Source organism: Pelodiscus sinensis, chromosome 18 (genome assembly GCF_052426305.1).
Source record: "Pelodiscus sinensis isolate ZL-2025 chromosome 18, ASM5242630v1, whole genome shotgun sequence".
Classification (NCBI taxonomy): domain Eukaryota; kingdom Metazoa; phylum Chordata; order Testudines; family Trionychidae; genus Pelodiscus; species Pelodiscus sinensis.
The window spans coordinates 4,047,576-4,069,514 of NC_143069.1; the positions used below are offsets into that span (position 1 = coordinate 4,047,576).

The 21,939-nt window shown below is 64.6% G+C and overlaps 1 protein-coding gene across 3 annotated transcripts; it reads left to right on the forward strand.

The window, feature by feature from the left end:
* Positions 1-229: 229 nt before the first annotated feature.
* On the forward strand, positions 230-19,560 carry SYMPK (symplekin scaffold protein). Of its 3 annotated transcripts, none has more exons than XM_075915031.2 (27): positions 230-376; positions 1,099-1,325; positions 2,370-2,435; positions 2,687-2,740; positions 3,228-3,301; positions 3,775-3,901; positions 4,229-4,478; positions 4,631-4,801; positions 5,344-5,583; positions 6,805-6,959; positions 7,322-7,472; positions 7,915-8,125; positions 9,081-9,231; positions 9,310-9,545; positions 9,971-10,052; positions 10,265-10,378; positions 10,695-10,842; positions 11,253-11,413; positions 13,443-13,551; positions 13,752-13,852; positions 14,232-14,322; positions 14,698-14,799; positions 14,982-15,169; positions 17,592-17,768; positions 18,161-18,250; positions 18,497-18,802; positions 19,245-19,560. In XM_075915031.2, the coding sequence occupies exons 2-27, from the start codon at positions 1,218-1,220 to the stop codon at positions 19,434-19,436; spliced, it is 3,855 nt and encodes a 1,284-aa protein (XP_075771146.2). In that variant the 5' UTR covers positions 230-376; positions 1,099-1,217; the 3' UTR covers positions 19,437-19,560. The 3 variants fall into 3 exon arrangements, with proteins under 3 accessions (XP_075771146.2, XP_075771148.2, XP_075771147.2); XM_075915033.2 differs by having other exon boundaries at positions 18,500-18,802; XM_075915032.2 differs by having other exon boundaries at positions 245-376; positions 1,096-1,325.
* The last annotated feature ends 2,379 nt before the right edge of the window (positions 19,561-21,939 follow it).

Below are 21,939 nucleotides of genomic sequence, written 5' to 3' on the forward strand. Positions count from 1 at the left end.
GGCCAAGGGGATCACTGGGAGGGGGCGGTGGGGTCAGAGGTCAAAGGTCATTGAGGGGAGGCTGAAGATGGGGTCAAAGGGCACAGAGGAGAGGCTCATGTGACCAGGGCTCTCGGGTCAAAGGGCACAGAGGAGAGGCAGGGGGCGGGGTCAAAGGGCAGGTGGGAGCTGTCCCATCCCCAGGCCGGCAGCACCGGGCGACGGACCAAGTTACCCAGCGACCCCCGCGCGGCGCCTTCGCGCGGCCAGAACTACAGGTCCCAGGGGGCTTTGCGGCGCGCGCCTGCGCAGTGCGCACCGCCCGGGCCGCGGGAAGATGGCGGCCGGCAGGGGGCCGCGCGCGACGTGAGGGGTCGCCGGGCGGGATAGCGAGCGGGTGAGGGGGGGGCGTTGGCGTTGAGAGGGGGAGGGGCTGGCGATGCGGGGGGGGGCTCGGAGGGGGGCTGGCGAGGGGGGAGGGGCTGGCGATGGGGGGGGCCGCTGGCGATGGAGGGGGCTCGGGAGGGGGGAGGGGCTGGCGCTGGGGGGGGCTGGCGAGGGGGGAGGGGCTGGCGCTGGGGGGGGCGAAGGGGGGCTGGCGAGGGGGAGGGGCTGGCGATGCGGGGGGGCTCGGGAGGGGGGCTGGCGATGCGGGGGGGCTCGGGAGGGGGGCTGGCGATGCGGGGGGCTGGCTCGGGGGGAGGGGCTGGCGATGCGGGGGGGGGGAGGGGGGGCTGGCGAGGGGGAGGGGCTGGCGATGCGGGGGGGGCTGGCGATGCGGGGGGGTTCGGGAGGGGGGGCTGGCGAGGGGGGAGGGGCTGGCGATGCGGGGGGGGCTGGCGATGCGGGGGGGTTCGGGAGGGGGGGCTGGCGAGGGGGGAGGGGCTGGCGATGCGGGGGGGTGCTTTGGAGGCTGAAGGGGGCTGGCCCGGAGTGGTGGGATCTGGGGGGTGCGGGATGGGGGCTGGGGGCTGCTCGGCAGTGGGGTGAGCTGGGGTTCCCCTGGGGAAACGGGGTGAGGCCAGGGCAGGGCCTGGGGGGTCTGGCTGGAAGGGGCAGGAGGGGGGCGGGGCTGGGGACCACTCCCAGCAGGGTGCTGACCAGTCGCCTCGTTAGCAGCTGGAGGAGCCAGGCCGAGGGCCACCCGGAGCGGCCGGCGCGGCGCTGCCCTTCCACAGACCCGTTGGCAGGGGCCGTATCCGCGCTCGGGCTCCGGCCCCGTCCCTGCACCCGGAGCCATGGCCAGCGGCACAGGGGATGGCGGCAACGCCCGCTTGAGCATCGCCTCCCAGTTCTTCACCCAGGAGGAGGGCAGCGGCACGGACAGCATGACCACCTCGGAGAGGGTGCGTGGGGAGCAGGCAGGGAAGGCTGGCTCTCATCTGGCCATGTGTCACAGGCCCAGGGGTGGGGAAACGAGATACAGGGTCTTTCCCCTCCATCGGCTCTGCTCCAGCCCCAGGGCGGGGGAGTACCTGGGACCCAAGTTCGGGAAAAGTTAGTCTGGTCACCTGCCTTGTCAGTTACAGTCCACTTTCCATGTGCATAGTGAAGGTCTAAATGTTGGGGCTACATGATGTGCTCCCCAGTGATCTCCCTGCAGTGCACCGCGTCTTTACAGGCTCTGGCTAGTTCTTGTGAGGCCGCATAGTCTGGGGAGAAGGCACCTGTCTGGGTCTTCACAGACCTGGCTTCCCCCCTGCCCCTGCTCTTCTGGGACCCTTTGGGCAGACCCCTTCCTCTCCCTGGGGCTGGCTCCCCTTCTGCCTGTCTTGTCTGTGCAGCTTTTATCCCAAGGCCACTGACGCTGGGTGGGGATGTGATCCGTTTCCTGGTATATTGCACCGGTGCAACCCTGGCGTGGGCTATTCCCCTCCCCCACGCCAACAGGGTATGGCGGCCTCCACGCTGGAGGGAAACTAGACTGGTGTTGGCAGAGCCCTGGATCGCTGAGGGGGTAGATTGGAAGCCCTTTGGGGCAGGGACTATCTCTTGCGATGTCTGTTCAGCGCCTGGTACAATGGGGCCCTGATCTCAGGGGCTCTAGGCACTACCATAGTGCTAGTGGGATGGGTGTCTGTCACCAGGATAGCCATCGGCATTTGCCATGTACCCCTCCCAAGCTACCGCGGGCCACCCCCCCGTTCTTGCCAACTGCCCCCTGTCCCCGCAGGCTGCCCCTCTGTTCCCACCAGAACTCCTGGCCTAGTTGCCATCTCTGCTTGTGCTGTCCTGTTGTGCTGCGTGAGCAGTTATCTCCGGACTGTCGTGAGCTCTCAGCCTCGCTTGGCCCTTGGGTGTGACCCGTTTGATCGTCTTGGGAGGGATTCCTTAGAGCCAAGCTGCCCTCGAGTGCCCTGGTGCTTCCTCACGGGCTCCTCTCTCTGCAGGTGGTGGATCTGTTAAACCAGGCTGCCTTGATCAGCAATGACTCTAAAATCACCATCCTCAAACAGGTGAGCAAGAACGCTGCCCCCCCTCCCCGCAGGAATGGGATGACACCAGGCTGGGAGTGGAGGACGCTGGGAAAACAGAACCCACCATATGCCCCTGGCTCACTCCACCCTGCACAGAGCCCCTCATGTCACAGTGGGTGGGTCCATGGGGCAGGGCACTCCACGGGGGGGTGGGCAGGTGGGCAATGGCTGATGCTGCAAAACCTCTCCACTGGTTCAAGACTCACCTGCTGTCCCTGCTTTCCCCATAGGTCCAGGAGCTAATTATAAACAAGGACCCCACGCTGCTGGATAACTTCCTGGATGTGAGTAGCCGTGGGCGTGCCGGGGCGCCCCTAGGAACTGCCTTTCCTGACTCTCCTTGTGCCCATGCCAAGGGCTGATGCCGTATCACTGGCACTGATACCCCTTCGCTCAGCAGCCCCCTCCCCATGGCAGCTGAACGAGGCGGAGAATTCCTCTGACTTGCCGAGCAAAGGACACGACAGAACATCAGCTCCCTGCTCAGTGGGCCCACAGCTTGGGGGCTGAGGTGTGGGGGGCTGCCCAAAGCTGGAGCCCCAGATGCCCGTCAAGCCTGGGCAGTGTCCGACGTAGACCTGAGGAGTGTGAATATTCTCACCCGGGCCTAACCTAAAACTTTCCGCAGCCTCCGCCCTGCCTGCGTTTGGGGGCGGCCGAGCTGTGCCTCGTGTTCCCAGCCCCGCTCTGCCCTGCCCCCTCCTCTTGGCCAGCTCTGCTGCCTGCTGGGCAGCTGGGGCCAGCCCTGACCGCCTGCCTCTCCGGCTGCAGGAGATCATCGCCTTCCAGGCGGACAAATCCATCGAGGTGCGCAAGTTTGTCATCGGCTTCATCGAGGAGGCCTGGTAAGGACGGCTTGGCTGCTGCACCCTGGAGCCCCTGGCTGTAACCTCCCTTCCCACCGAGTAGATGGGAGCCTCGTCCAGCCAGCTGCCTCACTCCCCACAGGCTGCAGCAGCTGGGAGCGCTCCCACCCCACTCCCTGCGCTCGCTTATCTCCAGCTAAGGTCCGTGCTGTGAGCAGGCCGGGAGCGGGGCCGGTAGGTTACAGCTGGGGCTGTGAAGAGCCAGGACTCCTGGTTCTGTTCCCAGCAGGGGGAGGGGAGTCCAGTGGTTAGGAGCCAGGACTCCTGGGTTCTGTGCCTTGATCTGCCTTTGACTCCCGGTGTGACCATGGCAAGTCGTTCCCCCCCACCCTGCCTCAGTTTCCCTGCCAGTACAAGAGGTAAGGGGTCCATGGAAGCCAGCTGCGCTGTTCCTGGGCTGCTCGCCTCGCCTCACGCTCTCCTCCCTGAGTTTGTCCTCTCCCCCGCCCCAGCAAACGGGACATTGAGCTCCTGCTGAAGCTCATCGCCAACTTGAACATGCTGCTGAAGGACGAGAACGTCAACGTGGTGAAAAAGGCCATCCTCGCCATGACCCAGCTCTACAAGGTGGCTCTGCAGGTGAGCACTCGTCCGCCAGCCGGCGCGGCCCCAGCCTCTCCCAGCAGGGGGCGCTGCAGGCGGAGCTCCCAGCTATTCCAGCCTCTCCCAGCAGGGGGCGCTGCAGGAGGAGCTCCCAGCTATTCCAGCCTCTCTCAGCAGGGGGCGCTGCAGGATTGGCTCTGGCAAGAGCTGCTCTCTCTGGAGAGGATTCAGGGGGGAGCAGGGTGGGGGCACTAGCCGTGGGGGGAGCTCCTGGCTACTCCAGCCGTGGCTGCTCCCACAGCGGAGTGGTCCACACAGGGCAGCCCGCCTTGGTTCTCACCTTTCCCTTCTGGCTCCCGGCAGTGGATGGTGAAGTCCAGAGTCATCAACGACCTGCAGGAGTCCTGCTGGGAGATGGTGTCGGCCATGGCCAGCGACATCATCCTGCTGCTGGACTCGGACAACGACGGCATCCGCACCCACGCCATCAAATTCGTGGAGGGGCTGATCATCACGCTGTCGCCCCGCATGCCCGACTCGGACGTGCCCAAGCACCACAAGAACGACATCAGCCTGGAACGCATCCCCAAGGACCACCCCTACATCAAGCACGGTGAGTGGGGGGGCCCGCTGGGGCTGTCAGCACGTGGCTCTTCCTCCCCCCCCCCCGGCCCAAATGCCTTAACCACCCCCCTCGCGCGGCTTGCGGCCTGTGCCGTGACCCCTGCGGCCTGTGCCATGACCCCTCCCACTCCTGCCTTGCAGACGCGCTGTGGGAGGAGGGCAAGGGGGCCCTGGAGCAGCTGCTGAAGTTCATGGTGCACCCGGCCATCTCCAGCATCAACCTCACGGCGGCGCTGGGCTCCCTGGCCAGCATCGCCCGCCAGCGGCCCATGTTCATGGCCGAGGTGATCCAGGCCTACGAGACGCTGCACGGTAAGTGCTGCCCCCCGGTTCCACCTCGGGGCCCCACTCCCTGACCAGAGCCGGGGTAGAACCCAGGAGTCCGGCCCCTCAGACTCCTTCCTCGCCCTGCACCCCACTCCCTGGCCTGAGCTGAGAATAGAACCCAGGAGTCCGGCCCCTCAGACCCCTTCCTCGCCCTGCACCCCACTCCCTGCTCGGAGGCGGGGATAGAACCCAGGAGTCCAGCTCCTCAGCCCCCTTCCTCGCCCTGCACCCCACTCCCTGCTCGGAGCCGGGGGTAGAACCCAGGAGTCCAGCTCCTCAGCCTCCTTCCTCGCCCTGCATCCCACTCCCTGCCCGGAGGCGGGGATAGAACCCAGGAGTCCGGCCCCTCAGCCCCCTTCCTTGCCCTGCATCCCACTCCCTGCTCGGAGCAGGGGGTAGAACCCTGGAGTCTGGCCCCTCCGCCCCTCCCTGCCCAGAGCCAGACCCCAGGCTTACCCCCAAGCCTCCCTCTCTACAGCGGGTCCCTTCCGCACACCTGACCCCCTTTCCGTGTCGCCCTCCCCCAGCCAACCTGCCGCCGACCCTGGCCAAGTCCCAGGTGAGCAGCGTGCGCAAGAACCTGAAGCTGCACTTGCTGAGCGTGCTCAAGCACCCCTCGTCCTTCGAGTTCCAGGCGCAGATCACCACGCTGCTGGTGGACCTGGGCACGCAGCAGGCCGAGATCGCCCGCAGCATGCCCAACCTGAAGGAGGCGCGCAAGCGCCCGCGGGACGACACCGATCCCTCCCTCAAGAAGATGAAGATAGGTGAGGGGTGGGGCGGGCCGGGCCTCACGCTGCTGAGAAGCCCGGTTTAGCAGCCACTGCTGCCAGAGGCAGAGGGTCGCTGAGAGCGCCCCGCCGCCCAGTGCAATGAGTTTGGCCCAGCTCTGAGGGCTGTGATTGAAGGAGCAGCTTAGTTACTCCAGCCTCTCCCAGCAGGGGGCAGTGTGTGGGGGAGCTCCCAGCTACTCCAGTTCCAGGCTCTCCCAGCAGGGGGCGCTGTGGGGGGGGCAGAGCTCTCAGCCACTGCAGTCCTAGCTTCTCCCAGCAGGGGGTGCTGTGGGAACGGGGCAGGAGCGGCCGGGGTGGGGAGCTCCCAGCCTCTCCCAGCAGGGGGCAGTGTGTGTGTGGGAGCTCCCAGCTACTCCAGTCCCAGGCTCTCCCAGCAGGGGGCGCTGTGGGGGGGGGCAGAGCTCTCAGCCACTGCAGTCCTAGCCTCTCCCAGCAGGGGGTGCTGTGGGAACGGGGCAGGAGTGGCCAGGGGTGGGGAGCTCCCAGCCTCTCCCAGCAGGGGGCAGTGTGTGTGTGGGAGCTCCCAGCTACTCCAGTCCCAGGCTCTCCCAGCAGGGGGCGCTGTGGGGGGGGGGGGGCGCAGAGCTCTCAGCCACTCCAGTCCTAGCCTCTCCCAGCAGGGGGCGCTGTGGGGACGGGGCAGGAGTGGCCAGGGGTGGGGAGCTCCCAGCCTCTCCCAGCAGGGGGCAGTGTGTGTGTGGGAGCTCCCAGCTACTCCAGTCCCAGGCTCTCCCAGCAGGGGGCGCTGTGGGGGGGGGGCGCAGAGCTCTCAGCCACTCCAGTCCTAGCCTCTCCCAGCAGGGGGCGCTGTGGGGACGGGGCAGGAGCTGCCTGGGGTGAGGAGCTCCCAGCCTCACCCAGCAGGGGGCGCTGTGGGGGCACAGGAGCCCCGGCATCCCAGACATCCCTGGATGTGGACCCTTGGGTGGCAGACTGCGCAGTGAAGCTGGGATCCTGGAGGCCAGAGGGTGCAGAAACCGGCTCGCCCTTAGAGCCGGTGTTTCTAGGGTAGTGAGATCCCTCCCTGTGCTGGGGAAGGCTGGCAGGGGGCAGAAGCAGCCTCCCCGCTGCTGGAGCTCTACCGGTGCAGCTCTGTGGGCACACGGCACTTGGCGGGGCCCGGCGGGGCTTGGGGGGCTGTGGCACCAGCCCTGGCAGTGCCCCTCCGCTCTAAGCCAGGGCTCCCCGGCACAGAGCCGTCCCTTGGGGAGGATGACGAGGACAAGGACCTGGAGCAAACGGCCGTGCCGCCGCCCAAGCCCTCCGTCCAGACGAGCCCCCTGTCGGACACGGACATCACGGCCGAGTTCCTGCAGCCCCTGCTGACGCCGGACAACGTCGCCAACCTGGTGGGTGCGGCCGGGCCCTGGCTCGGTGCTGACGGGTCCTAACCCCCGGGCATGGACACGCTGCCGGGGGAGGGGTGTGTTCGGCCCTCGGGCAGGGGTTCCTGTTACCGCCCACAAGCTAACGAGCTGTTGGAGGGAGGGCTGGGGGGAGATCCAGGGGGTGCGCTGCCCTTACACTCAGTGCTCAGCAGGGGGCGCCCTGTGGGGTGGGCTCTAACCCGCTGTCCCAGTGCCGTGCTGGGGGGGGCGGGGCCTCAGCAGGCTGGGGAGGGGCAGCGCCAGAGGGACCCGTGCCCCCCCACCCCTCTTCCCGGATCTCCAGCCAGCTGCCTTGCTGCCATGTCCCGGCTCTCCTGCCCCAGGTGCTGATCAGCATGGTGTACCTGCCCGACACCATGCCTGCCTCCTTCCAAGCCACCTACACCCCCGTGGAGTCGGCCGGCACAGAAGCCCAGATCAAGCATCTCTCCCGCCTCATGGCCACCCAGATGACAGCTGCAGGGCTTGGCCCAGGTATGTCTGCCGAGGGGGCGGAGAGACCTCTCTATGGGGCTGGGGGAAGGGGGAGAACATCCAGGAGATGGGACTCAGTCCCACCTCCCCTGCCTGTGGACTCCCTGCCTCCCCAGCCTTGGGGCGCTGGCAGGGGCTGTGGGGCAGGAGTGAGGGGCACTGGTGGGGCTGGGGGGAGCCCGGGGCTGGGCTGGCAGTGGCTATGGGTCAGGAGTGAGGGGCACTGGCAGAGCGGGAGAGATCCTAGGGCTGGGCTGGCAGGGTCTGTGCGTGGGGGGCACCGGCAGGGCGGGAGGGATCCCAGGGCTGGGCTGGCAGGGGCTGCGGATCGGGAGGGAGGGGCACCAGCAGAGTGTGGGGGGAAGGGGGTGGACTGCAGCTTGTTTCCTGGCCTGCGCCCCCACCCCTGGAGCTGGGGCCTGACGGCTCTGCCCGCCCGCAGGCGTGGAGCACATCAAAGTGCTGAAGGAGGAGCCCAAGGAGGAGAAGCTGGCGAAGCCGGAGAGCGTGCTGATCAAGCGGCGCCTGTCCGCGCTGTCCCAGGGCCAGGCCATCTCCGTGGTGGGGGCGCAGGGCTGCATCAGCCTCCTGGAGGAAGAGGCTCCGCAGGCCAAGCGGCGTCCGGAGCCCATCATCCCCGCCCCCCAGCCCAGGTGAGGCCGTCTGTCTGCTCCGCCGCCCTGGCTCCAAGTGAAGCCCACGGCCCCTCGTCTTGGGATCAGAGGTCACCATTCGCCGCCCCCTTGAACAGCCCTGCGAGCGATGGTGTCCCCTCTCCAGCCGAAACAAGCCCAGCCCCTCGGCCTCCCCCCACGGCACGTTCGCCAGACCCCTCCGCCTGCCGGCCACCTTCTCTGGGCCCCCTCCCGATTCTCCGCGTCTTCAGTGACACGCTCTGCCCGGGGCGGGACGCAGGACCCCCCCTCGGGGCCTGATCGGCGCAGAGCGGAATTCAGCCTCGGGTCCTGCTCCCCTCGATGCTGCTGGACTTTGTCGCCGCAGTGTCGCGCTGTTGGCTCACGTCTAGCTCGTGGTCCGCTCTGCCCCCGGCTCCCTTCCTGAGTGTGACACGGATTGTTCCTCCCTAAGCGCGGCACTTGGCATGAGTCCTTATTGATTTCATCCTGCTTACCTCCGACCTTTTCAGTGCGCCCCCCCTCCCCCCGCCGGCACTGGCATTCCCCTGAACAGAGCCAGGCCAGAGCTGATCCCTGCGGGACCGCACTCGCTGTCCCCTTCCAGCTTGGTACCATTAGGACAGCAATGAGATTGCAGCAGACTGCTCTGGGGGTCCCCGTTACACCTCTGGCCCCTCCAGTCCGCTCCCCCGCTGGCTGCCAAGCACCGCGGAGCTCCTGGCCCTGCTAATGCTCCGGCGTTGATCTCTCCTAGTCCCCCTTGGTGTTACGTTGCGTCCAGCCCGCTGTTGATGGCACGTTCCCACCCCTCGGGCATCTGGGGTCTTGCCGCCATGCCCAGGGAAAGGTGGTGGCCCCTTTGCACCAGCGGGCGGCGGTACCGCGTTGAACGGGTAACCTGACGCACGGGTTGCCGGTGAGGGACGACGCGCCGTCCGACGCTGAGCTGCTCCCTCCCTCCCCACTCCAGGCTGGCGGGCGCCGGTGGGCGCAAGAAGGTTTTCCGCCTGAGCGACGTGATCAAGCCGCTGACGGAGCAGCAAGTGGACAAGCTGAAGCTGGCAGCCGTGAAGCGGATCCTGTGCTCGGAGAGAGCCGTAGCCTGCAGCGGGGCGGCCCAGGTAGGCCACGGCGCGGCCACAACAGGGTGGGAGGCCCAGGGGCCCGTCCGTGCGTGACCCTCCCTCCCTCTCCCCCAGGCCCGGGTCAAGATCCTCGCCTCCCTGGTGACCCAGTTTGGCGTGCCCCTGAAGAGCGAGGTCATGGCCTTTATCCTGGACGACGTCCGCAACCGGCTGGACCTGGCCTTCGCCTGGCTGTTCCACGAGTACAACGCCTACCTGAGCAAGTACCCCAGCGGCTCCCTGGAGCGCTACGACGAATGTCTCCTTGGCCTGCTCTCCGGCCTGCAGGAGAAGCCGGACCAGAAGGACGGGTGGGTGTCCCCCTGGGGGGCGGAGCCGCTGGCCCCGGGCGGGGGTGGGGGGGACACGCTCCTTGCTGGGACGTCAGCTCGGGTGCCACCAGCACCGCCTGCCTGAGACCAGCACCCAGCCGGGCGTCCTGCCACGGAGCCAGCTCTCTGCTGTGGGGTGGGGCCGTGTTGGCTCCGGGGTCCCCATCCCGCAGCCGTGAGCATCCTCACTCTGCCAGCAGGGGGCCTCTGCCTGCACTTCCTGTCCTAGACATCCCTTGCCCCGCTGGGGAGGAGACCTGCATAACGTCCTGGCACAGGGGTTCCCTCCCTTTCCCAGCCTGGCCCCGGCCCACCCCAGAGGTGGCTGCATCTCGAAGCCAGGCAAAGGGAGCCCGGGGGAGCCTGCGGCCAATGGTGATGGTCGGTGTGTGCGCCCCCTGCAGGATCTTCACCAAGTTGGTGCTGGAAGCCCCGCTCATCACGGAGAGCGCGCTGGAGGTGATCCGCAAGTACTGCGAGGACGAGGTGGGTCCGAGGAGAGAGGCAGGAGGCTGACAGGCCCCACTGAACCTTCCTTCAGCAGGCAGGGGGCAGGTGGGGGGGCAAGGCCTCTCCCTGCTGCATGGCACGCGGTTGAGCTCCAGCCAAGTGCATGGAGCCAATTCCCCAGCCTCCGGGGGTGGCGGGGTTTGCTGAGCCCCTGAGGGGCCCTCTGCTCACCGGGCTGTCTGTTGCAGAGCCGCACCGCCCTGGGGATGTCCACCCTGCAGGACCTGATCTTCAAGCGCCCGTCCAGGCAGTTCCAGGATCTGCACGTGCTGCTCGACCTCAGCTCCCACGAGAAGGACAAGGTGTGTCCGGGGGCCTGTGCCTTGTGGGACTGTCCAGCCCCTGTCCTGCCCCCTCCTGCCGCAAACCAGGCTCCAGCCGCCCGGGGAATCCCGCCGGGGGACCTGTGACTCGGCTCCCTAGCACTCCCCCCACGGCCTGAGGGACCCCAGCCTGCCTCCCCTCGGCCCCCCAGCAGCTAGGCAGGGGTGCGATTCCCCACCTGGTGCGGTCGCGTGGCCCTGCTGCGCAGCTGCCTTCAGCCCTCCCACCCCCCAGAGGTGGCTGCCTCTCGAGGGGGGGGAGCTCCCCCCCTCACACGCCGCGTCTGCCCCACAGGTCCGGCAGCAGGCCATCTTCTTCATCAAGCACATGTACGAGAAGGAGCACCTGCGGGAGTACGTGGAGAAGTTTGCGCTGAACTACCTGCAGCTCCTGGTGCACCCCAACCCCCCGTCCGTGCTCTTCGGGGCTGACAAGGACACAGGTAGTGGGGGGGGGGGGGCGGATCTCCCCCTTAGTGCTGGGCTTTGGCACTGTTGTGTGGGGGTGTGGGGGTCTCCCAGCCTGGTGCTGACAGCTGCTGCCTGACCCGCGGAAGGGGGACACGGAGCTCTCCCCTCCCCCACGCATGGGGGGACCCCAGTGTTCTCAGGGCCGTGGCTGGGGCCTGTCCGCCCTCCAGCCCCTGCTGTCCTGGCAGCCACCTGCCACATCCACAGCCCCCCTGAGAGTGACTCGGGGCCAGCTGCCCGCCCCTCCCTGCGGTCCCAGCCCGTCCCTCGCCTCCCGGCTGCCACGGGCACCCAGGGCGCAGGCTGGCGCCAGCGGTTGGAACAGCTGCTGCTCCGCCCCCGTTCTCCAGCCCCGCGACCGATCCGCCCCCTTGTCATGCAGAGGTGGCCGCTCCTTGGACCGAGGAGACCATCAAGCAGTGTCTGTACCTGTACCTGGCCCTGCTGCCGCAGAACCACAAGCTGATCCACGAGCTGGCCTCGGTCTACACGGAGGCCATCGCCGACATCAAGCGCACCGTGCTGCGGGTCATCGAGCAGCCGGTGAGCGAGGCCCCGCGGCTGGGGACTGAATTCCAAGCGAGGCTCTGGGGGCAGGGGCCGTCCTCATGCTGTTTGTACAGCGCCTGGGGGTCCCTGGCTGCCCTACGCTGGGGTGAGGTTCAGGTTGGAAGCAAAGGCCTGCCAGAGGGGGCCGTGCAGGCCAAGACGAGAACAGAGCTCAGAGAAGAGCTAGAGAAGCTTACGGAGGACGGGCCCATCAGTGGCTCTTAGCCAGGCTGGGCCGCGACGGGGTCCCTACCTCTGGCAGGGGCTGGGAACGGGTGACTAGGCAGGGTTCACTGGGTGGTTCCCTGTTCTGTTCCCTCCCTCTGGGGCCCGGCCCCGGCCGCTGTCGGCCGACAGGACCCTGGGCCAGGTGGCCCTTTGCTCTGGTTCTTCCTGGATGACTGGCAGCTGGGTTAGCACTGGGTGGATCAGCTGTTCTGGAGTCCGACCTAGAGGATCACAGAAAGGGCCCTGCGGTCAGCCCGGCCCACCCAGAGCAGCCGTGACGGGTTTTCCCAGCCTGTGGATGGACGCGCGGGAGCCTGCCTGGTCTGCAGCTGAGCTCCCCAGGGAGTTGAAAAGTTTGTCCTCCAATTTCACCTGGCTCTTGCAGCTTGGGCCTGTTGCCCCTTGTACCCCTGGCCCACGGGGCAGTCGATTGGGGTGGCACAGTGCAGTGCAATCCCCGATGAACCCCTACGCCCGGGCTTATTGGTTAATCATGTCAGCTACCCCCCCGGCCGCCGCCTCTATATCGCCTGCAGCAAGGTGGGGAGGCGGGAGCTGGGACACGTGGGAAGCTGGCTCCCCCTGCAAGCCGCTTCCACCCCCTTGCTGCCTCTCTCGGGGCGGCAGGGGGCTCCCTGGGCACACTGACTCCCGGCCTCGCCACCGGGGACTCTCAAATAGTCGTGTACCCGCTAATACTTGATACTGACATTCTTGACCCTCCTTATCCATCCTTTGTTCCAAGGGTGCCAGGCCCATCTATCACCAAGCTGGTGGTGGTGGCTGTTCCCAGGAGGGGGAGTGGGGCTCAAACCCTCAACCTCTGGCTCTGGGTACCTTATCCACTGGAGGAGCCCCCCAACCTCCCTACATTCTTGGCCCCCCTTATCTGTCCTGTGTCCCAAGGGTGCCAGGTCCATCCGTCACCAAGCTGGTGGTGGCTGTTCCCAGGGGAAGGAGGGGGGGGATCGAACCCTCAGCCTCTGACTCCGGAGGCTGGTACCTTACCCATCACTACCCAGCATCCCGACGGCTGCCCCCCGGAGTCTCTAGACCGGCGCTGAGCGTGTCTAACGGCTGCTCTCAGGGCTGAACCTTTCCTCCCCTAACCCTCGGATCGGTTTTGTTGGCCTCTGGACTCGCTCGTTTCTCCACAACTCCCAGGCCTGGGCCCTGCACCCAGAAGGGCCGTCGCAGCCTGGGTCCCTCCCGCCATGCTCCTGTCGAGGGAGATCAGCCTCGCTCGTCCCTGCCTCGCCTTCTCGGCCCGCCCGCGACGTGCGACCCGCCCTGCCTCCCGACCTCTGCACCTAGTTCCCGTGTGGGAGCTGTGCGCTCACGTTCCTCCTTCCTTGGTGCGGCACGTCGGGCGTGTCCAATTTTCTTCTCGTCCAATTCAAGCCCTCTCCTCCGAAGTGCTCGCGGCCCCTCCCCGCGTGGTCGTCCCTCCCTGATTGGATAACCCCACCCTCCGCTCTGCTCCCGGGGCAGCGATGAACATAAGGACCAGTAGCGGCCCCAGGACCCGCTAGGCGCGTCCGCCCAGTTGGAGAGCCGTCCGGTGCTCACTGCACAGTAACCCTGTTGGGGCCGTGGTTCCGAGCGCCCAGCCTCGGGTCTCTGGGCTGCGTACGGCCTCTGTCCACCCCCCTTGGCTTTTGCCCCTGTGGAGAGGGCGCTAACGCCGTATCGGCTGGGTTCTCTTAGGGCTTGGCTAGGGAGGCATGTGCTGATTGCTGGCTCCCCCCACCCCAGCCCCCCGCATCCCTGGTGATTCTTCCCCCTCTGTGCCCAGATCCGCGGGATGGGGATGAATTCCCCGGAGCTGCTGCTACTGGTGGAGAACTGCCCCAAAGGGGCCGAGACCCTGGTGACGCGCTGCCTCCACAGCCTGACGGATAAAGGTACCGGCCCCACCCTGCCCCTAGACCCCCGGCCCCTCCCAACGGGCCCTGCCCTCCAGAGGGCCGCTGGCCTGCCTGGGCCTCGGTTTCCCGTTCAGTGGGAATGTGGCTTTCCCAAGCACATCCCCCACCCCCAGTGCAGGTCGGCGCTGGGCTCCCCCAGCCCCTCCCCTGGCGCTGACCTGCCCTTGCTCGCGCAGTGCCCCCGTCTCCCGAGCTGGTGAAGCGAGTTCGCGATCTCTACCACAAGCGGCTCCCGGACGTCCGGTTCCTCATCCCCGTCCTCAACGGCCTGGAGAAGGTAGGGCCCGCGGGGCCTGGAGGGCACTGCTGAGGCCGTGGCGGGGGGGAGCCACTGCCTAGAGGAGGCGGTGGGCTCTAGTGGGTTCCATCCCTGGCTTGGGGAGGAAGGATGTGGGGTCTAGTGGTTAGAGCACGGAAGGGGGGCTGAGAACCAGGATTCCCGGATTCCACTGGGAGTGAGGTCTAGTGGTTAGAGGCGGGGGTAGGGATGGTGGCCAGAACCCCTGGATTCCTGGCTTTGGCACTGGCTCAGTGCCATCCCCTTGCCGTGCCTCAGTCTCCCCCGTGTCCAGTAGGCCGAAGGCCCGTGGGGAGGGTTGTGGGGCATAACCGATATCTGCCGAGCTCTCCCCCCAACCCCTCGCTTCCTCCCCCAGAAAGAGGTGATCCAGGCGCTGCCCAAGCTCATCAAGCTGAACCCCATCGTGGTGAAGGAGGTGTTCAACCGCCTCTTGGGGACGCAGCACGGTAGGTGCGGGGCCAGCTGCTGGGAGATGGGCCGGAGCCTGGGGGGAGGGACTGGAGCCGAGGGGCCGCGATTCCCAGCTCAGGGGGCTGGCTGGCGAGATGCCGCTGGGAGACGACGGGCCGTGGGGGAGCAGTGGGGCTGCCGGGAGGACAATTGGGGGCCAGGCGGGGGTAGGAGACTCAGCCAGGGAGTGGCCTGAGCCTGGGGAGTTTCAGGAGCCCCGTCAGCGTCTCCGGCGGGAGAAACTGAGCTGGGCTGCAGGGCCGAGGCTGCACAGGCTGGTCAGCACCCGGAATCTCCCATGGGGCCCAGCGCCGAGGGAGCCGCAGGCAGCCCGGCCTCCCGGCTCAGCCCTGTCTCTGTGCCCGCTGCAGGCGAAGGGAATTCGGCCGTGTCCCCCCTGAACCCTGGGGAGCTGTTGATCGCCCTGCACAACATCGACTCCACCAAGTGCGACATGAAATCCATCATCAAAGGTAGGGGGGATGGGCCCTTCCCGGCTCTGCCCGTCCCCGGGACCGGTGCCTCCGGCAGCAGGGAGGGACCCAGGACACCTGGGTTCACGTCCTGTGGCCGTTGGCGCCCTGCCCTCCTCCCCCCCCCCCCGCCCCGGGTCTCGGCCACGCCCCCACGTCCTCTCTTCCCCTCCCCCCCGCAGCCACCAACCTGTGCTTTGCCGAGAGGAACGTCTACACGTCGGAGGTGCTGGCCGTGGTGATGCAGCAGCTGATGGAGCAGAGCCCCCTGCCCATGCTGCTCATGAGGACGGTCATCCAGTCGCTGACCATGTACCCGCGCCTGGGCGGCTTTGTCATGAACGTCCTGTCCCGCCTCATCATGAAGCAGGTGGGATCCCGGCCCGGCCTCGCCGCCGAGCCTGGCGCGGGGATGTGCTTCGAAGAAGCAAACGGCATCTTTTTCAGGGGAGACGATAACACGCCGCAGTTACTGAGCGTACATAGACCGATCAAGGCCTTATCGTACGCGTGAGACATTACACTCGTGTACTCACGCGCACGCACGCACGCTCCCCCTTGTTACCAATAGCTGCCCCCCCAACTGCACTGGTGTGACGGCGCGTTGGGGTCCCCCGTCTCCTGCACCCCCAAATGGCACGAACAGACTCCCCCAGCCAGTAGAATGGAGGGAGTTTATTGCTTCTCCAGGATATAGCACAGCACAGATGTCATCTGGTTACAGGAACTGGGGCTAAGAGGCCTCAGTGCCCCCCTTGAGATGGGGGAGTCCCAGCCCCCTCCCCAGTTCCTTCTTCCCTGCTTTCCAGACAGGAACTAATTACCTCTCCTCCAGCCCTGCCCCCAGCCAGGGCAGCATCCACCTTCCTTTGTTTCTCCCCATGGGGGGTGGCTGGTCAGACCAGTTTGGAGCCACCTTTGCATAATGACTCCCCCTTTCTCTGCTGGGTCTTGCTACAGCCTTAGCAAGTTACCCCCACTACGTCACAACTGGCCAGGTGAGTTAGATGGGGGAGGGGTGGAGCCGATCCGCATCGATGCTCCCATGTGGACAAGGCGAAAACCCGGGGTCCCTCTGCAAGATGCCTCCTATTTATCCCTCTCAGGCTGCCAGTCAGTCATCACCTCGCCTTTCTTAATGCTGCTTCAAAGAGGGTCCTTCCAAGGGCAGGCCCTTGCTGCTTGACTCCAAGGCGTCTGTCTGTCCAGTCGTCTTTTCAGTGAGCTCACGTCACAAGTCTTGTCTTTGGATCTGGCTCCCGGCCCCTCCACCCTTGCAACTGCTGCTGGAGGTGCTCAGCTCTCAAGGCTCCTCCATTCACACCTCAGACATTTCAACAGGACACTCAGGGAAAGGGGAGAGGTCTAGTCTACTCCTAGAAAAAGTCGTTTTCCTATTCCTATCACGGAAAGGGCTTAATACAGAGTTTCTGTGGTCTATAAGAAGCAAAGATCCATACAAGATCTCTCTCTATAAAGAGACACAAAGTTTCTCTTAATACAAATATCAGAGCGGTAGCCGTGTTAGTCTGGATCTGCAAAAGCAGCAAGGAGTCCTGTGGCACCTGATAGACTGACATTCATTGGCGCATAAGCTTTCGTGGGCAAAGACCCACTTTTGTCAGATGCACGTAGTGAAAATATCCAGAGGCAGGTATAAATATGCAGGCCAGAATAAGGCTAGAGATAACGAGGTTAATCCGGTCAAGGAGGGTGAGGCCCCCTTCCGTTATCATTCTTAATACAAAGTTATATGAGAATAATACATGGTTATATGCAGGGCTTGACAAACGGCGGCGAAATCCACGCGCCAGCCCCGCACTGCTCATGCGCGCGCTGCCGGCGAACTGAGCGACCGGCTGAAATCTACTCGCCACGGGGGAGTAGATACACCGATTTGTCGAGCCCTCCTTGTATGGAAATGGTGCAGACATTTATCCACAGCGGGTCCCCGGCACAAGCTTGGCTGGGCCCAGGGAGTCCTGGGGTCTCTGGAAATCCCGGACTCCTGAGGAGGCGGGGAACGACCCTGCCGAGGGCGCTCATCCTGCCGAAGCCTTGTCCCCTTCCTTCAGCTTAACGCTGGAGCTGGCGTTGCCGTCTCCCTGCGGAGCCCCCAACCCTGCGTCCCGGCCCATTCCCTCTCCCCTTCCTCTGGCCTTGTGCTTAGTGTGCTCTTCCTGTCCTAACCCGCCATGCGCTGGTGGCGTCTGGCCGCTGACCCGCCGCTGGGTCCCTCCCCAGAGGTGGCTGCATCCTAGTGCCAAGTCAAGCGATTCCTCTGCTGTCGCTGGGAGGGGGGCCGCTCTTCCCTTGTCCCCGGACAGCCCTGGTCTCTTCGTTTCTCAGCCTGCTCCCCCGGGGCTGTGGAGGTGCAGTGACCATACCAGGCCGCTGCCCTGGCCCGCCCCCTCACTGCTTCAGCACTGCATGTGCCTGGCACTGCCCCACCCCCGGTGAGCTTCCTCCTGCCTGGCCCCCATCCCCTGCCCTCCAGTCTGGCCCGGTGCCTGCCAGTGAGAACGGAGCCATCCCTAAAGCAGACAGCCACGAGGAGGGGCCCGGCGGGGTGCCCGCCTCTTAGCCGCCAAGGAGCCTCCACCCCTTGCCTGTTCCAGGGCTCCTCCCTGCTCCGAAACGGCTGCCAAGGCCCACGTGGCTGGCCGGCTCCTTCCCAACACCCCAGGAGAGCAGTGGCCCTGCAGGCGCCCGGGGGGCTGGCTGAATTCGTGGCCCTGTGTGCAGGGGGGCCCTGGAACGGCCCCTCTCCTAACCCCCTCTGTGCCCCGCAGGTGTGGAAGTACCCCAAGGTGTGGGAGGGCTTCATCAAATGCTGCCAGCGCACCAAGCCCCAGTCCTTCCAGGTCATCCTGCAGCTCCCTCCGCAGCAGCTCAGCGCCGTCTTCGAGAAGTGCCCCGAGCTGCGGGAGCCCCTGCTGGCCCACGTCCGCTCCTTCACCCCGCACCAGGTACCGCTGCCCCCGCGGGAGAGTCGCCCTGGGGTGGGGCACAAGCGAGGCTGACTCTAGTAATCGGGACAGGCTGCAGTGTGGCCCCTTGGGGCTCCAGAGCCCACCCCACCCCCTCTGGGGCAGGTGGGGAGTTGCCGGATTTTGGGGAGTCACCGGTGCCCCCCTGGGGCTCCGCCTTTAAACTCGCCTGCTGCGACTGGTGACTGCCCCCCAGGCCAGCTCCCTCTGCCCCCCTTACTGGCCAGCCTCTGTCTCCAGTCGGGAGCTGAGAGGCTGGAGCTGCGGACGCAGGGCAGCTGGCACCGGGCACAGCTCTGGGCACCCGGTCCTCTGCTCCCGCGTGCCTTGCTCATCCAGCCTCCCTTTCCCTTCCCCACCCCCTCGCACAGCAAGCGCACGTCCCCAACTCCACCATGGCCATCCTGGAAGCCAGCAGCAAGCAGGAGATGGAGCTGAAAGACCCCCAGCCGCTGATGGAGGTGAGTGGGGGAGGCTGGGAACCGGGCACGGGGGAGTGAGCCAGTTCCTGCAGCATAGATCGGAGCCGTGAGGGGGGAGGACTCTCGAGCCAGCCCCGTGGCCAGTGCTCTGTCTGTGAGCCAGGCCTTGCTGCCCTCCCCCCGGCCTGGCAGGACACAGGATCCCTGGCCTGTCTCTTGCGGCCCCGGCTCGAAGGGATACGGAGGGGTCCCCTCCCCGGCTCACAGTGCTTTGTCCCCGGACAGCAGGAACTGGAACCCGCCCCCCTCCTCCCACGCATGTCCCAGGACATGATCGCCCTGCGGCTGGCCCAGGAGAAGGCGCTCAAACGGCAGCTGGAGGAGGAGCAGAAGCTGAAGCAGCCGGCCAGCCAGCCACGCCCGGCCCATGTCCTGGCACCACTGCCCGCCGAGGAGCCCATGGACTTCCGGGAGGAGGGGCCTGAGGTGGAAACACCCACCATCTTCATCAGCGTGCAGGAGGAAGAGGAGGGCTCCGGGGGAGACGGGTCCCTGTTGGACTCCAGCGCGGAGGGGCCCCCGCCGGCCAAGGTATGTTCTGGGCACGGACGGTCGCTTGGCAGCGCTTGTGTGTGGAGTCAGGGCTGTGCCCACCTAGGGCCCCATTAACCCCTCGCTGGCCTCAGTGCTTCCTATATGTATGTTGTGGCCCCCCAGGGCTCTGCTGGCCACCAGGGGGCGCTCCCCAAACTGTAATCTTGGCCCCCATCGTGGCTCCCTTGCTCAGCCCCTGGGGGTCACTGACCTCGGCTGGAGCCCTGGGAGGCAGGGTGCGGCTTCAGGGCTGCTTGTTGGCCAAAGGATGGAGCCGAGGGCCTGCCTTTGCGCCCCAGGATTAGTGAGGGGCAGTGGAGGTGACCCTGGGGGGTGGCAGGTAAAGCTACACCCTCCCCAGCGGTCTGTCCGGCTGCAGGGCTGGGGGGCCTCCGTTGCTGAAGCCTCTTGTCTGTCCTGTTTCTCTTCCCCACACCAGGAGCCGAAGAGCAAGGAGGCGGGAGCCGGTAGCGCCGCGGACGAAGAGGCTGAGAGCAAGCCAGAGAACCTCCCACCGGCTGAGCCAGCGCCCAGCAGCACCCAGCCCAGCGGGCCCCAGCCGGCCAGCCAGCCGGAGGAGCAGCCAGAGGCCGGAGCAGGGCAGGAGCAGAAGCAGAAAGCGGAGAGCTGATGGGGCAGTGCTGGCCTGCGGCAGAGGCCTACAGGGCAAAGAGACTCGGGGGGGATGAGCAGACTGCACAGCTAATGACCTGGAGCTTGACTAAATAAACAGTCGCTGTTCTGGTGCCCTTCCACCTGCCTGTCTGCATGGGGTGCATCCCTCCCTCTGGCCCGGTTCATCTCTGTGACCTTCCAGGGAAATCTGTCCCCCATCCCCAGGGAGAAAGGGAGCCCGGGGTAGGACCTGGGCCAGCATTCCTGCCAGGCCCGCCCAGTGCCCACACCACTCAACCACACGGCTGCTCCGGCCTGGAGCCAAGAGCGGATTTCTCTCACTCCCACCCCACCCCTGGTGCGATGTCTTCTGGGCCCAGCAGGCCCTGCCCAGAAGGTCCGTTCTCTTCTGGCTGCAGCTGGTGGAGTTGGGCATTGGCGCGACAGCCGAGCTGCAAAGAGCTCAGGGGCAGGAAGTCTGGTACCCACTGGGCATCTCTGCCTGCTGGCCCATGAGCAGGGTCTCTGGCCCAGAACCCTTGCCCACAGGGTGAATGGACCCGGCCCGTCTGCGGGCACAGGAGAAGGGAGGCAGCTTGTGTTTGTAACCTAGTTTCGGGCTCCTGTGCCGCACTCCACCCGGCCGTGCCCGAGGAAGGATCTTTCCTTTGGCCGGGTCAGGCTTGCTTCCTTGCCCCCAGTGCTTTGTACTTCAAGGCCTATAGAGCCAAGGGAGAAGGGAGCTGAGATCTGGAAGGGAGAGCAGGGCTCTGGGGAAACGGGCCGAGGGAGGAGAGCAAGGGGACGGGCCTTAGAGCAGTGTGATTTCTGTGGGCATCACAATTTGTGGGTCCCCTTGTCCCCCTCCTTGGCTCAGTGCTAGGGTCATTTGCTGCTGCCAGGGCCTGAGCCCAACAATTACCCTCCCCTCAGCTTTGCCCTACAAATGCTGGGTGCCCCCAGTTCCTAAACCCCCTGGGCCAGCTTTTCTCTGCAGCCCCTCTCCGTAGGCGCCCACAGAAATAACAAGCCTGCTGTCTCCATAGAGACCCAATGCTCACTGCCTTGCTGGCTCAGCTGAGACACCTGCCCCCCTCGCTTCCATGTAACAGCACCAAGCAAAATTTGTAATAACATGAGTCAGTGTTTATAAAGTGCAGGGATTTGTGATGCTAAAGCAAGATCCTAGGAACAGAAAATGGTTGAAGAAATAAAAATGCCACGTTTTTAAGGGGCAGCCGGTACCTGCAGCAGGCTCCAAGCTTCCACTGTGGCGTTTCCCAAGGTTTTTGGGGCTCCATCAGAGCTGCTTGGTTCCCTGTAGTGTCTGACACACAACCGCCCCCCCCCCTTTTGCTTTGCTGTATGCTCTGACAGTGCGATTCTCGGGGGGGCTGGTTTGTCTCCAGCACAGGGCAAAGCTACGTTCCTGTGTCTTGGACAAACTCTGGCAGGTTGGCCCCCAAACCATGTTTAGGATCGTATTTCCAGCCTCCCAATACATACCAGCCATACGTACAGCACCCTGCTTCATCAATGCAACCCCCAACACTCTAAGCAGATATGACTCTCATGGTTTGGTAACAGGTTAAAAGATCAGAAACAAAGGGTAGAAATAAATGGTCAGTTTTCAGAATGGAAAGAGTTGTCCCGCAGAAGACTTGTGGTGGCCCAGGGCTCTGTGCTGGCAGCAGTCCTATTCAACATATTCATAAATGAGCTGGAAAAAGGGGGTAAGTAGTGAGGTGGCAAAAACAGCAGCTGACACTCAACTGCTCAAGATAATTAAGTCCGAAGCAGACTGATGAGCTTCTGAAATAAACGGAGAAGCAGTGAGATGGCAACATTTGCAGCTGATAGGAAACTACTTAAGATCATTAAACTCAAAGCAGATTGAGATGAGCTCCCAAAGGATCTCACAAAACTAGGTGACTGGGCAACAAAATGGCAAATGAATTTCCATATTAATAAATGCAAAGTAATACATATTGGAAAACAATCCCAACAATAATAAAATCAGGGTGTTACCTAAATTAGCTGTTACCACCCACGACAGAATCATTGTGGATAGTTCTCTGAAAACATCCATACAATGTGCAGCTGCCGTCAAAAAAGCAAACAGTTAGGAATCATTAAAAAGGGGGTAGAGAATACGATATTCTCTGCCTTATTGCCTCTGTATCAAGCCATGGTACGCCCACACCTTGAATACTGCGTACAGATGTGGTTGCCTCATCTCCAAAAAGAGATCTTGGCATTGGAAAAAGTTCAGAAAAGGGCCACAAAATGATTAGGGGTTTGGAGTGGCTGTTGTATGAGGAGAGATTAACAAAACGGGGACTTTTCATCGTAGAAAAGAGGAGACGGGAGGGATGGGGTAGAGGTCTATAAAATCATGATGGTTATGGAGAAAGTAAATGAGGAAAAAAGATATATTTGTTCCCATCATGCAAGAGCTATGGGTCACCCAATGAAATGAATAGGTAGCAAGTTTGAAACAAACAAAAGGAAGCAGTTCT

What these genes read in the sequence shown, in the direction of transcription:
- SYMPK (XM_075915031.2), top strand. Translation starts at nt 1,218, where the DNA reads ATGGCCAGCGGCACAGGGGATGGCGGCAACGCCCGCTTGAGCATCGCC. An exon ending in GCATGACCACCTCGGAGAGG is followed by an intron (nt 1,326 to 2,369) that starts GTGCGTGGGGAG and finishes CTCTCTCTGCAG; the next exon opens with GTGGTGGATCTGTTAAACCA. An exon ending in AAATCACCATCCTCAAACAG is followed by an intron (nt 2,436 to 2,686) that starts GTGAGCAAGAAC and finishes CTTTCCCCATAG; the next exon opens with GTCCAGGAGCTAATTATAAA.